The 15,226-nt window shown below is 37.6% G+C and overlaps 1 protein-coding gene across 1 annotated transcript; it reads left to right on the forward strand.

Moving 5' to 3' along the window:
- Positions 1-410: 410 nt before the first annotated feature.
- Positions 411-13,007, forward strand: LOC307167854 (interferon-induced GTP-binding protein Mx-like; the record flags this gene model as incomplete). Its single annotated transcript, XM_079887158.1, has 12 exons — positions 411-432; positions 742-939; positions 4,728-4,882; positions 5,291-5,429; positions 5,529-5,727; positions 7,753-7,831; positions 8,138-8,260; positions 8,367-8,499; positions 8,589-8,747; positions 9,002-9,078; positions 9,159-9,419; positions 12,102-13,007. 12 exons carry the CDS (start codon positions 411-413, stop codon positions 12,324-12,326), a joined length of 1,770 nt encoding a protein of 589 aa, XP_079743284.1. The 3' UTR covers positions 12,327-13,007.
- Positions 13,008-15,226: the final 2,219 nt, after the last annotated feature.

Genomic DNA, 15,226 nt, shown 5'->3' on the forward strand with positions numbered 1-15,226 from the left:
CTAAGAATTTATCTTTTAATGAGTTCTAATTGAACCTGTCTGTGTCTACAGATAATATCTATGACAATTCAGCCAAGTCATGAGTCATATCCAGTTCCTTACAACTTTAGATTTATTGGTGTTCATTCTGTTGATAAATAACAGTATGAAACACAACCCTCATATACCTTTCAGATGTTAAACTGTTATTACACACAACGCAAGCGTAAGGTAAGGAGACAACAGTTTCTTTCTTTTACATTTCTTTTTGGGTTAAGTGAAAGTACTGCATTGAACATGGCGTTTGCCAAGACTTGACATGTTATGTTGGCTTATTGAAGACACCTAATCATTCTTTCTAATTATTTCAGCTTAGAATTCTTAATTCATTTTCAGACAAACTATGGATCACCCAGACAAATTTAAAGACTATGATTCCCAAGATGAAGGGAGGTACAGTATTCAGCTTCATTATATTTGACTGTTCTTTGTTGCAAATTAAACATGAAAATATGTAATTTTGTGTATAAATTGTATTAAAATGTGACAACTTTAAAATTAGTCTTATGAAAATGTAATTTTCATCAAGTCATTTCTACCACAGAATGCTGTTAAACACAATACAACAGATGTGGTGGTGGCATTTGTTGGTTTGAAAAATTAAAGCACAGAAAAAAACAATTTAAATAATCGAATTGATCATCTAAACAAGATCTAAATAGTATCTCTGTTTGATGTTTTTATTATAAAGCTCATTTTCAGACTCACAAGCTCCCGGAGCATTCCACAGTCATTTCATTGAGTCTGTTCAGCCTTTGATTGAGTTGATTGACTCTCTGAGGATGATTGCCATTGATAAGGATATAGATCTGCCATCCATTGCAGTGGTGGGAGATCAGAGTTCTGGAAAGAGTTCTGTTTTGGAGGCTCTCTCTGGGGTGGCTTTACCTCGAGGAAGTGGTAAGACTCTGAAATTACTTCAGCTCCTTGCAACTAAATGAGAATGACTGGAATTATGTATTGCAGTGGTGCAATATGTTATTGCCATGTCCCCATCTATTAAAATTAAACTAATTTACATTTGTTAATGTAGCTGATGGTTGTGTCCAATGAGCTTTAATATTAATAATATTAAAGCTCATTAATATTAAATATAATTTAATATTAATGAGCTTTAATATTAGGGTTAGTAAATGAGCTATTAAATGAGTTATTAAATGAGCTTTAATATTACCTAAAATTGATCATATTAAATATCAATATTAAAGCCCTAACCCTAACCCTAACCCTAATAACCCTAACCCTAATATTAATAATAATAGTAATTTGTTACATTTATTTAAAATGTTATTTTATTTATAAAAATTATATATAAAAATAAAAACAAGCATAAAAAATTAAACAAGCAATTTCACTTAAAGGAGACAACAGCAATTATGTTTTAAAGATTTTATTGAAAACTGCCTGAGACAAAACACAGGCTTTATGTTGGTTTTAAAATTTTCTAACAGTTTATTTGAAACAATGAAAATTGCATATTTTCTGTCAGTTTGCACAGTTTCCGTTTTTCTTTTTTTTAATGAAGCATTACAATGTGTATTGAAAACAGTTAAACTGAATTAACTTTTTTTATTTCCTCTGACCTTTCTGTGTTGTTAAAATACATAATTATAATTTTAATCAGGGTCGTGCATATAAATTATGCAGGACAGTGGCACAAACCAAAAAAAGGGCACTTGGGAGGATTGGAGAAAATTACATTCATAATTATTATTTTAAATATAATTAAAGGGGACCTATTATGCCCCTTTTTACAAGATGTAAAATAAGTATCTGATGTCCCGAGAGTGTGTATGTGAAGTTGTAGCTCAACATACCCCACAGATCATTTTTATAGCATGTTAAAATGGACACTTTTTGGTCCCTTTAATTGCAAATGAGCTGGTGCTCCCGGCCTCTTTAAAGAAGAGAGCAGAGCTTCAAGAGCTCATGCATGCTCAAGTGACAGGACAATCTCACGCAATGAAAATGTCAGAAACTCTCAGTAGGGGAGTTCGGTTCGAACCGGAGTCGGAAAATAATGCCCACAAAGCCAAAGAATATATGCTGCATGTATATATGGGGCACCGTTTGTAAAGCATCTCACGCTGAAAATAACAGCAACATTTTGTCGTTACTGTCGTTCAAAATGTCCAACGAATCAGCGTTAGCCGAGAGCATCGGCAGAGCCGTCCTGGCGGCTATTCAAAATATTTCAACAACATAATAATTAATAATAATTCGTTACATTTATATAGCGCTTTTTCTGAGACCTCAAAGCGCTTTACATAGATGGGGGAATCTCCTCAACCACCACCAATGTGCAGCATCCACTTGGATGATGCGACGGCAGCCATATTGCGCCAGAACGCCCACCACACACCAGCTTATTGGTGGAGAGGAGACAGTGATGAAGCCAATCAGTATATGGGGATGATTAGGAGGCCATGATGGACAGGGGCCAAGGGGCAAATTTGGCCAGGATGCCGGGGTTACACCCCTACTCTTTTCGAAGGACATCCTGGGATTTTTTTAATGACCACAGAGAGTCAGGTCCTCGGTTTAACGTCTCATCCGAAGGACAGACAAAGTACTTGTCTTTCCTTATAAATTTTGATAAAGAATTTTATTTTATTTTGTTGCTTTGGGGTAGGAACGCGAAACAAATTTTCCCGACAATGCCATATCTGTATAGTGGTAGAGGGATCCTCCATAGGGAGAGACTAGTTGGTACTTCAGCACTGCGTTGCCACCTTTGGGTTAGTCCATATGTATATCCCCACATAACTCCTTCGGGGAAGAATGTGGCTTCCGCATCGTTCTCCTTCCCATAGAAAGGGCACGCTCCTCTCCTATCGTCTTTCCAGGCAAGAAGGTGTAGAGGCTTGCTCAGGGCGCTGGATGGGGTGAAGCAGCTGTGGCGCTTTGGTAGGGATTCCTATCCGTTGGTCACGGCGTACGTCGAGAGTGACCGACTGATAAGGGAACGTCTCGATTACATATGGTAACCCTCGTTCCCTGAAGGAGGGAACGGAGACGCCACATCTGCTGCGACCCGTCGGGGCAGCCAGCTCATCGGCTCGGCTCCTCAGCAAAAAACTGAAGTGCAATCGCACCTACTGCTCATTATATACCCACGCTGCGTGGCTGAACAGCTGATGCAAATGATTGCACGCCAATGTGCATTGGCTCGTTTTAGTTTCACTCTAAGTAGATTGGCCTGTCTAGCGAGATTCCTATCCGTCGGTCACAACGTACATCTCTGTTCCCTCCTTCAGGAAACGAGGGTCACCATATGTAACCGAGACGCTCTTCTTCTCACCATGAATGGCATGTTATCTGATTAGTCCCATGATCTCTTAACTTTCCCGCTGTAGCAGAGTATAATTTAGACATGATTTCAATAATAGGAATATGATATATTTTACACATTTGATTCAAACAAAAATGAAAGAGATGAGAAGACATTTACGCTGATAGTAAACGGTAATGGAGACTGGTATATATTGTGATGTATCTTTGCATTCGAAATCTTTGGACATTCCGTTTGAATACCGTATGAATACTTCTGGCATTTGCGTCACCGGTTATCGTTGTGTTTTGTATGAAGAGTGCCGAAAAAACTTTTAAAGGAGCTATATAAAATAAATGTATTATTATAATAAAAGTTGGCCATACTTGTCCTACAATCGAAATCTTCACTGTAAATCTTCACTAAAAATTTCCCCTCTGTTAATCTTCCGCATTATTGGCACATCCGAGAAACGTCTATTATAACATATGCGTAGTGCAGTGAGTGCACTCAATATCATATAAGGAGAAGAGGGAGGAGCATTTTGTTGCAATGTGGGGAAATAAATGAGATTTGAAAACTTGGGGCCCACATACCTTGAGATCCTTGAGAAACTTTGTGCTTTCTTTTTTTTTTTTTTTAAGGTATAGTCACTCGCTGTCCTCTTCAGTTGAAATTACGGAAGTTAAAAAAAGGACCGTGGTCAGGGACCATTTCCTACAGTGGTTACAATGAGACCTTTCATGACCCATTAATGGTGGATAACCTTGTCAGAGAAGGTCAGTATGAACAGAAACCCTTACAGATCATAACCAGCATCAGTTGTAATGATGCCCTGATGAATGTCATCTTCGAAAAAGGACTAGCCTATATTCCATCTGTGTTTAACACAGTTGAGCAAAACTCAGAATGTTTGCTTCCTCAATTCAAATTCAGAAAGTCAATTGTAATTGAAAAGAGCTTCTCCATTCAGCTGTGAATTCTGCACAACCCTGGTGTCCTGTGATGGATTTCCAGGGTCAAATTCACCTATATTCACAGTAGCGCCATCTTTGATTTTTATCGGGAATGAAAGCGAGGCTGTGAGGGACAGACATGCATCTCTTCAATGGGCTGTACTGTTATTTAATGTGTTTTTGGATTATTCTACTCATGAAACACTGGAAACACATCTTTCCAAGAAATTTCAGTTGACAAAAAACTCCCGACAATATAAGCTGTGGAAAATTGTAAGTAATCTAAGAGCTTTATACAGCTTTTTTACAGCGGATGCCATTGGAAACATGGCAAGTCTATCCCTCACAGCCTCACTTTCATTCCTGTCATGGCGCTGCTCTGAATAAGGTCTGTACCACTTGAAAATCCCAAACTAGTCTTGTTTGAATCTGCTGCAAACTTATGTATGTATATTTGACAGCTCAAAACAAGCTTGCTGGAAATACAGTTGGAATATGTGATGAACTCATCTCTTTGGAAATTTCATCTCCTGATGTGTGTGACCTCACTCTGATCGATCTACCTGGTATAACCCGTGTACCTGTACATGGTCAACCTGATGATATTGGCGATCAGGTGAGTGAATAGTCTTAAAACACAAATATAAATGGCTGTTTGAAAGTATGTCAATATTATGAACATTTGTGTAAACAGGCTGTCAACCTGCACCTGCAAAAAATATACATCGCAACTTGTTTTTCACGCCCTAAGTAGTCTATTTGTAGCCAACAGATGAAACTTAGACAACATGAACTCAAGCAGAGAGAGAGAAAAATACTTTAATACATTATCATCATTCATAATATACATTAATGCATCTGTACACATTATTCAAAGTTGTTGAATTTATTTATTTATTTACTTATTTATTTATTTACTTATGTATTTATTGGCAATGGAAGTATAATGGGTCCTGTGGTGTTTCATGGTGACTTAAAGATTATCACCTTCTTAACCAAAGGACATTTTATCTTTTATTTTTAGATCAAAAACTTGATTCTGAAATACATTGACAAAAGTGAAACCATCATTTTAGTTGTTGTGCCCTGCAATGTTGACATAGCGACAACAGAAGCACTGAGAATGGCACAAGATGTAGACCCAGATGGATACAGAACTCTTGGTTTGCCAACTTTTCGTATATTTCTTCAGACCAACCTGTAGCATTATGATTCATGCTTTTCCTAACTTTTAACTTTTTTTTGTTGAATTCATGGCATAGCAATTCTCACAAAACCAGACCTTATTGACAGAGGAGCAGAGAGTGATGTTTTGAACATTGTCCAAGGCAAAGTCATTCCTCTCAGCAAGGGCTACATTATTGTGCGATGCCGTGGTCAGAGTGACATCAATAACAAAATCCCTCTTTCTAAAGCCATGGAAGTGGAAATGAAATTTTTTAGGAACCACCGATATTTCAGGTAATTATAACTTTCTATTTATTATATTATATTTATACATTATACTATATATACAATATTTATGTACTATACTATATACTATATATAAACTATAAATTATAACTGAAACGGTTTCTGTTTCAGCTTCACTTTAAAATAATTTGTTTTGAGCGGAACTAAAATAACCAAGTTTATAGTGCTTATAATTTCTGTACATTTTTCACTTCATTTACCGGTATTTTACATTTCAGAATTAATAATAAAATGTGACTTATAGGCCTACGTAACATCTGTTTTTTTTTCTCCCTCAAAAATGCATGTTTATGTGTAGCATATTTTGTAACCATGCAGCAAAATATTTAAAATATCTTTTTACATATTTAAAAACTTTTTAAAATTATATAAATTACTTTTTAAACCATTTAACTGATACGTATTAATCAGTAAAAAATATTACAGTCGGTTAACCAGTGAATTATGAGCATCCTATATTAGTATTCTTATGGCTTGACTTTGAGAAAGTGTAAAAAAAAAAAAAAAAAACTTTTTACATGTTTAAACTTTTGTAGTGAGAGAGAGATTGACTAATTGGGTGCATTACCTGCATCTAGCTGATATTCTTCAGGTCAATCTTACTGTACATTCTTAGTCACAAAATCAGTTTAAATGTATGCTGAGGAAAGCAATATCTTTGACTTTGTCCTTTTAACAGTTAAAGTGATTTCCCACGACATTTGTAAGTTGAGTCTTATAAGGTCTTGTTTAAAGTAAAAACAATATGGTCACAACCTTGTTTCAGTCCCTTTCAATATAAAAATATTTGCTACTGACTCACTCATAAAGTCTTTGCTGAGAGCCAGAGGCAAATTCCTGAAGGACTGGCAGAGATAAAGCTGTTCTCTGTGGGTACATGACTGCTGAACGGCAGCTGACTGCCTGAAACCCACATCTCTGAAAACCTCTAAACAATTTGTCAAATAGTGTGCTATATTTATATATAAGTCGCACATTTAGGTCTAAATAACTACATTCTTGCCTTAAAAAACTACATTCCGTGACACAACAAAAGTAGCCCTATTTATAAAATGATGGTGGGTTTGCTCATCCGCTGTTTGAAATGCTGCAAGCGGAGGATACAAATGGTGAAACGGTTCCCGTGGTGTTCGTTTACACAAACCCGTGTATATGCCGTCAAGAGCATGCCAAACCTGTAGGTGGCAGTGTAACAAGAATCTCAAGCCCATGTTAGCCAATCAGAATCCCGTAAATATAGGTCGCACCTTTGATGCAGTGCAAGTTCTGTCACATACTGTGACGTCGACTGCCTAAAACTCAGTTTTTCTCAGTTTACATGCAAACGTGCAAACAGAGTTTTCCAAAATCTCCACTCTGGCCGGAGTTTTTAGAAAGAATCGTTTTCAGAGGCGAATTAACTATTTTTCAAAATAACCATGTACGTGTAAACAGGGCCTTGGTCTAGTGTTCTTCGTGTAAACACTGTGTGGTGAGTGTTTATGTCAAGTCAAGTGGTGTCATGTCAAGTTATGTTTAGTCAAGTCTTTGATTTGTATTTTGATCACGTTTGGATGTAAATAAACTGCACTTGGGTTCTGCAACTCGCCTCCAGTGGATTACAACATGTTACAACATCGCATGGCTGGAAAAGGTTCTCAGCCAATCAGATTCAAGAACCAGAACAAACTGTTATATAAATTAAATAATAAATAATAATAACAATAATAATCTATTTTTAGCGCAATTTTCCTACGGACAAAATTGCGATTGTTAACTCATGATTTCTGTTCTGTCTGTGCGCACCAATCTTGCACTTCTATCTCCTCCTCAACCAGACCACCTAGAGACTTCGGGTTTTCGGCATTATGTTAAGGAAGGTCTAATCTCGGGAACGCACAAAAAAAAAACAAAAAAAAAAAAAAAAAAAAAAAAACATAAAAAGATTTACTATCTCTTAGTGTTGTGATCCCATGACGTCAGAAAATTGCGCTAAAACACACACTGAGTTTTTATTACTTGTTTTGTTGACAGCTCTCTATTGAATGATGGTAAAGCATCTACTCGATGCTTGGCAGACAACCTAACCAAAGAACTGGTTGATCATATCAAGGCAAGCACTTTTTGATTATGCTCCTACCCTCTTTCTTTCTTTCTTTCTTTCTTTCTAAATAATACAATAATCTTCAGAAGAACAGAAGATTTTAGTGGGCCACAAGTGGTCACAGTTTATTAATTAAATAATTTAATATTTATTTAAAGATTTAATCAATATTTTAATAAATATTAATTATTCAATTTATTTAAAGATTTAATCAATATTTATATAATTTAAATACTATTTTAGTTAGCCAGCTAATATATACAATTATATTGAATTCTATAATAATTATATAATTATATTTTCTTATGGACACAGAAATCGCTACCCTACTTAACTGAGCAGATTCAGACTAAACTACTCAGCGTTCAAAGGGAGCTTAAAAACTACGAGCAGGGTCCACCCGTTGAAGAAGAGCTGATGGGACCTTTTCTCAGTGATGTAAGAGCTCTGAGAATAAAGCACAATATATATCCATCTTACCCTCTATACATGTTTATCCCATAAATTATGCAAAAAAAAAATGAATTGATTCTTCTTCCTATAGATAATAATGGAGTTCAGCGATCAAATAAGTGAAATGAGTAGAACAGGACATTTAAAAGACAAAAACATTCATGCACTTCTACGTCCTGTGTTCAAGAAATGGGACATCTACCTAAGAGGCACTGAAGTATCGTGTAAGTGAAGATGTTGAAAACATGTGACTTTTTAGGATTGTACCAAAATCCCTAAACTAGACCTTCCCTTTTTGTTATTAAAAATGTAGTCACAGCAAGAGTGAATGAAATGATAGAGAAGTATAATGAGATGCATCGTGGCAGAGAATTGCTTACATTCAGTGAGTTCTGTGAATTTGAATGTGTCATCAAAGACCATGTGGCAGCCCTTCAAGAGCCAGCTATGAAAACACTGAAGCGTGTACGAGGTTAGTGCATATTTTATAAATATACAGTATAGTCAGCTATTATTAGTAATATATATATATATATATATATATATATATATATATATATATATATATATATATATATTATGAATGCTGAACACCCAAAAATAAACAAACATCACAAATGTTCATATCTCAAATTCTGATTGTAAATGTGAAGTTTTAGCATTTTTGCTTTGAAGCCATTAACAATCTACAATTTTTCTTCTTGTTACAAACAATTTTATTTTCAGAGATTGTTCAGAATGTGTTCAGAGAGATATGTTATTTATCTTTTGACCAGTACCCTGCACTGAGATACATTGTATCAGTAAGTACAATTTTATTATTATTAGCAGTAGTAGTAGAAGTAGTAGTAGTAAATGCAATGTATTATGATGTACTCCTCAGAAAATGATTAATAACATTCAGTCAAAACAAGAGGCCAAAGTGGAGAAAAGAATCAAGGAGTTCATTGATATGGAGAAACTGGTCTTCACTCAGGACAAGGTATTACAAAAGAAACTTGATGACTCTGACATCCCTCAGAAGACTGAGATGGACTCTAGTGACGAGAACTTCTATGATGATGATACAATTTTCAATTCTAAAGGCTGTGCGTTATTGGATTCAAGGAATCTAGTTCCAGACAAACTGGCTCTGTATCATGAGGTGGGTCGCAACTCATACTATGAAATGCATTTAATTATTGTCAGTAAATGTATAGTCATTCATTTAGACACTGTAAAAATGTAATGAACAGCTAATGTTGTGTATGCACTATAATATCTAAAGGGCCTTTAAAGTTGAAGTGTGTACTTTCAACGCCATTAGTGTCACCAAACAAAATGGCAAAGAATCAACCCATCTGTCACTGGTCCAAGTTGTAAATTATAGTAAGTTTCTAAATAAAGGTTCCTTCTATCCATTATGGTCCATGAAGGACATATCGGTTACATATTTATCTTTGGTTCCTTGCATAGGTTTACTCAATGTTGCGTCTGTAGCTGACTCTAGTGGAACACCCTCTGGTGTCACGATTGTCTGAAGCTCGATTGTCAAGAATCATGCAAATTATCTGGCTGATGTCATAAGCACGGTCCACATTACATCACTGATGCCTCATAAGGGAGCGCCTATGCCATCACAGTTCAGATTTCCCTACAAAGGAAAGTGTAGCGGAGCTGCGATTGCATACATAACTATGGGAACCATAGACCACAGCGCCATACAACAAACAAGGTGCTAATTTATCAGCCCGTTAAATGACACCTTATTAAAACAGCTAAGGCTTTCCTTAAATGTAAACCTCTGCTTAAAGGGATAGTTCAGGATTTTAGACATGAATCTCTATAGCTTCCCCATAAGCAGTGTGGTGCATTGACCATGACTTACCCCCGACAGCGTCCTGTGAGCCGAGCTCCCGTCCAGTTTTGGTCAAGATGAAATTAGTCCGGCAAGTTTGCTGGGGTCACGGCAATAAAGCTTTTTTCTTCTCAAATCAATATGTGTTCAAAAGAGTGATATATTTGCAGCACAAAACCGCTGTCTATGGAGAGGTCAGACCTCGTAATGGCTTGGCACTATTTTCTTCCCTGTCATAACACTGCGCGCTGCCGCTACCTACAGCCAGCTGGGAGCCGCGCACGTGTCACTTTGTTTACAGCTCGTAAAGAGAACGATAACATGTCTGACTACAGCAGCGACGATGACAACATTGACTTCGACACACAGCCAAAAGGATTACAAACTGATCGCTCTTGGTGAGTAACGTTAGCTATGTTAGCTCGTTCGTGTAGCTGTTCTGAGCACGTAAACACTGCTGTAAACACTGCCGAACAACTGAAAAAGTGGTGTGCGCCTGCGCAGCTCCCAGCTGGCTGTAGGTAGCGGCAGCGCGCAGTGATATGACGGGGAAGAAAATAGTGCCAAGCCATTACGAGGTCTGACCTCTCCATAGACAGCGGTTTTGTGCTGCAAATATATCACTCTTTTGAACACATATTGATTTGAGAAGAAAAAAGCTTTATTGCCGTGACCCCAGCAAACTTGCCGGACTAATTTCATCTTGACCAAAACTGGACGGGAGCTCGGCTCACAGGACGCTGTCGGGGGTAAGTCATGGTCAATGCACCACACTGCTTATGGGGAAGCTATAGAGATTCATGTCTAAAATCCTGAACTATCCCTTTAACCTTCAGTGCCCTCATAGGACAAAGACTGTGCAATCACCAAAAAACTGCCTCACCAAAAAGCACAGATTGAGTTCCAATAAGAAAACCAATGCGTTTGGTGGCTCGAAGAGCTAAGCCAGTCACTCTTTTTAGGTCACTATCTCCGTGTACTCCTTCTCTGCCATCTTAGAAATGGTGTTGAAGTGAGATGTAAGTGCAACATGCCAGCCAGAAAGCATTTATTCAACTTGGACTTTTACTCCGGTTGAGCTTGTACCTCAAAGCACAGCTTCAACTTGTCAACAGCACATGAAATCACATCAAACAACTCTGTATAAGCCAGAGATGGATGAGCTTCCTGCCCACTCGGGGAGGCATGTCAGTTGGACCACCCGGAAGCTCCTCAGAAGTCGAGGACAAAACATCATCCTCATTCAAGCTAGACGAAACCTCACTGTGAGCTTTCAGACTTGGATATAAATCCTTGGGGGTTAGCTGATCTTCCTTCCTTCCTCAAAAAGAAGGAGAAATGAGAACAGAACACTTTCACCCTGAAGTTTTTACAGTGTGGAAAATTAGATGAGTTGCTAAGCATTCAGTGAGCATGCTGATAGATCAATAACTTAATGGACTTAAGTGTGTGAGGACAATATGTGTCCTCACTCGTAATGAAGCAGGTACACAGAGCCACACCCTTCTGAAATGGTATTGTGCTCACCCTGAGAAAATGAGAATAATCCACTCAATGAACACAACGAATTCTAATATATAAATCAACTAGCATGGGCAGATAAATCTTCTTCTTGAAGAAGATAAATCTGAGCTACGATGACGCGGGTGGTTGCTTATGAGGCATCATTGATGCAATGTTTTAGTGAAACTTCAACCACAATTGCTGTAATTCTTTTTAATGAAAAGTTCTTCAAGGAATTAAAAATGAGTCTTCATAAGACATCACTGTAAAAACCCTATTTTGGTTGTTTTACCTGGCACTTTAATTTTTATGATCAGATCGATGATCAGTTAATAACAATTTTAAATTGAGTCAGTATGTGCAACCAAACCACACAATGAAGGTGCATTGGCACAAGAGATTCACCAGAGATATCACTGTAAAGGGAAGCCAACCCCCAAATGTTGATTAAATATCTTTATTTTTCCATGTCCTGTCTCCATATAGATTGTCTATCAACGCCTTACAGACTATGTGCCCATGCTGATAATTCTCTTCATGCTGAAGGATGCAGCTAAGACATTGCGGCATCAGATGCTAGAATTGAGGAACGGGGCAGATGTGGTCAGACTGCTGAATGAAGACTCAGAGCGAGGACGCAGGAGAGCTGATCTAAAGAAGCGATTGGAACGCCTCACACAAGCTCAAGAACTGATAAGCAACAATCTCTGAGACATCTTTATTAAACAAAGGATATGCGGAAATTCTGCATCAGGGCTGCAGAAATTGGCTACCAGATATACTATAATTACCTTATAATTTCTATAATTGACCTTATTTCAGTTTAGTAATTATATCAGATAAATCAGTAACAAACAATATTAGATAAATTGTTTAAATCTTGGCTGAATAGAAATAGTACAGTAGGCTGTAATGTAGTCTAAGGTTGTCAAATTGACTTACATTATAAAACCAATTATTTCTACTTCAGGCATTCCTGTAGATCAAACAGTAGATTAAGTAGACCACACCATGATCACGGGTTCAATTTCCATGGAACGTATGAATTGATATAATGTATATCTTGAATGCACTATTTGACTTTTGATACAAGTTTCTGCCAAATGCATACATGTAAATTTAACCCGCATCTTAAATTATGTTTGGATTTTAATAATATTCTAATACAAAAGTTCTTAATGAGAATTAACAGATGTTTAGCTGTAGTTAATGTTGATGTTTCATTGAAAAAATGTTTAATCACCATTACTGTAAGTAGTGGTTCCTTAGTTGGGCACTTGACCCTGACTTTTTATTATATTTTTCTTTGGCTGTCGTAACAGTGTGTTTAGAACACATGTATTTGTTGTGAAATAACCCAGAATCAAATAAAATCAAATGGTCGTCATCTCCATCAAGTGGTTTTATTCACTGATCACTAAGTCTAATCGCTAATCTAAAGTGTGTTGTGTCATTAAAGGCAGGGTAGGCAGGTTTTTTCTAAAAAACTTTTTCCCAAATTTGTTTAAACTGTCTTTATATACCAATACATAATTAAAATGTAAGTACTCTGAAAAAGAGAGTATACAAATCGAGTGTCTGTAGTCCTCTCAGGGCTGCAATAAACACAGCTACTTATTCCATTCACTCCCTCCCCCTCCCTTCTGGGCTCCTTCCAAAGCCACGCCCCCAAATCACATGAGCGCGCGATGCCGACCGTTCAGCTGGAGGACGCGTTTGTCAGCGCCGAGTGGAGAGGAGCGCAGTGCATGTAGTGACATCATGTCAGAATCACATGTAATAAAATACCTAACTTTATCTAGTTTCCGTGCCTCTTCCCCTCCTCGAGTCAAATGGGTGTGCACATGTGGGCAGCTCCTGTAGCATCAGGGGTGGTAGCCATGGTAGCGAGGGAGAGTGACAGTCGCCCAGCCAATCATTTCATTCGTTCCGAATGGAAATAAGTAGCTGTGTTTATTGCAGCCCTGAGAGGACTACAGACACTTGATTTTTATACTCTCCTTTTCAGAGTACTTACATTTTAATTATGTATTGGTATATAAAGAGAGTTTAAACAAATTTGGGAAAAAGTTTTTTAGAAAAAAACCTACCTACCCTGCCTTTAAAGGAGAACTCCGGTCAATTTTAACATTGAGCTCATTTTTTTGTAAATTTGGAGTGCTGTCAGTACAGAGAACAACGACAAAAATCGGTGTTGCCTACACCGTGTTATCCTCTTTTTAAAATTTGCACCCTGTTGACTTCAATGGGGCAAGTTTTAAACCTGATATTAGCCTCTTAACATCCTTGATGTGTCATTACAAGTGCACAGCCAATGTGAGTAATTCCAATGTGAGTGAACACGGGTGAATCTGACTGCAGTAGATGTGCAAGATATGAATAAAAATGATGTTATTTCAGCCAGCGCACATACCTGTATTTACATCCTGTTTTCGGTCGAAGCCCACAGTAATCGATTGTCGAGTTCACGCGCATAGGTTTAGTACGTACAATCATGCGCCCGAACTCGACAATCGACTACTGTGGACTTCAACGGAAAACAGGATGTAAATACAGGTATGTGCGCTGGCTGAAATAACATAATTTTTATTCATATCTTGCACATCTACTGCAGTCAGATTCACCCGTGTTCACTCTGAAGGAATCACTCACAATGGCTGGGCACTTGTAATGGCATCAAGGATGTTAAGAGGCTAAAAGCAGGTTTAAAACTTGCCCCATTGAAGTCAACAGGGTGCAAATTTTAAAAAGAGGATAACACGGTGTAGGCAACACCGATTTTTGTCGTTGTTCTCTGTACTGACAGCACTCCAAATTTACAAAAAAATGAGCTCAATGTTAAAATTGACCGGAGTTCTCCTTTAATGCATGTGTAACAGTCACCAGCTCAGTCACCCTCAGCACTACACTAGTATCCTTCATGTCAACAGCTGCACACACTCCTCAATCACCTGCAAGCAGTCACCCTCATTATCACTCATCAGCACTCACTATTCACCTTATTCCGCCCCGCCCACTTTTACTTCTTTCCAGTACTTCCGTTGTAAACCAACTTCCGGTTTAGCGGACCCTCATTCAATTTCGAGGACAACTGCAGAGAAGTCTCACTGATAAAATGTCACATAAGATAAGCTAATTTGTGCCAAATGTGCTATGTACGTGTGTACCAACAGCACAGCAATGCACTGTTTCTCGGGGTAATTTTTAAACGACTTTTAGGTGTTTATATGACCCGTCTGCCTGTCTGATCGCAGCCCGGCCGATGTGTAGTGTTTAGCCTACATTAGCCACAAACATCTAATGTTGTAATGGTCTCACTACAGGACACATACACATGCTATACCTTGTTTGAAAGCTATGGTCCTCTAGAATTCAGTCGCTGGATTTATTTTACAGCCATTACTTGTGTTAGAGATCAAACCATAAGAAATTGCAGTTAGCTATAAGCTAGCGTTACCCTCTTGTTCATCTAGTTGAGGCTCTACTTTCTTTCTACACCAGTTCGTGGCTATTTTTTTCTCATCTGTTGGCAAATGCAAATGTATCTGGTGATTAAGCAAACAAACTGTGGTGTAATAATGTTTCAAACTTTACATGTAGTGTTTGTGCAC

This window comes from Squalius cephalus (genome assembly GCF_949319135.1).
Source record: "Squalius cephalus genome assembly, chromosome: 11".
Taxonomy (NCBI): Eukaryota; Metazoa; Chordata; class Actinopteri; order Cypriniformes; family Leuciscidae; genus Squalius; species Squalius cephalus.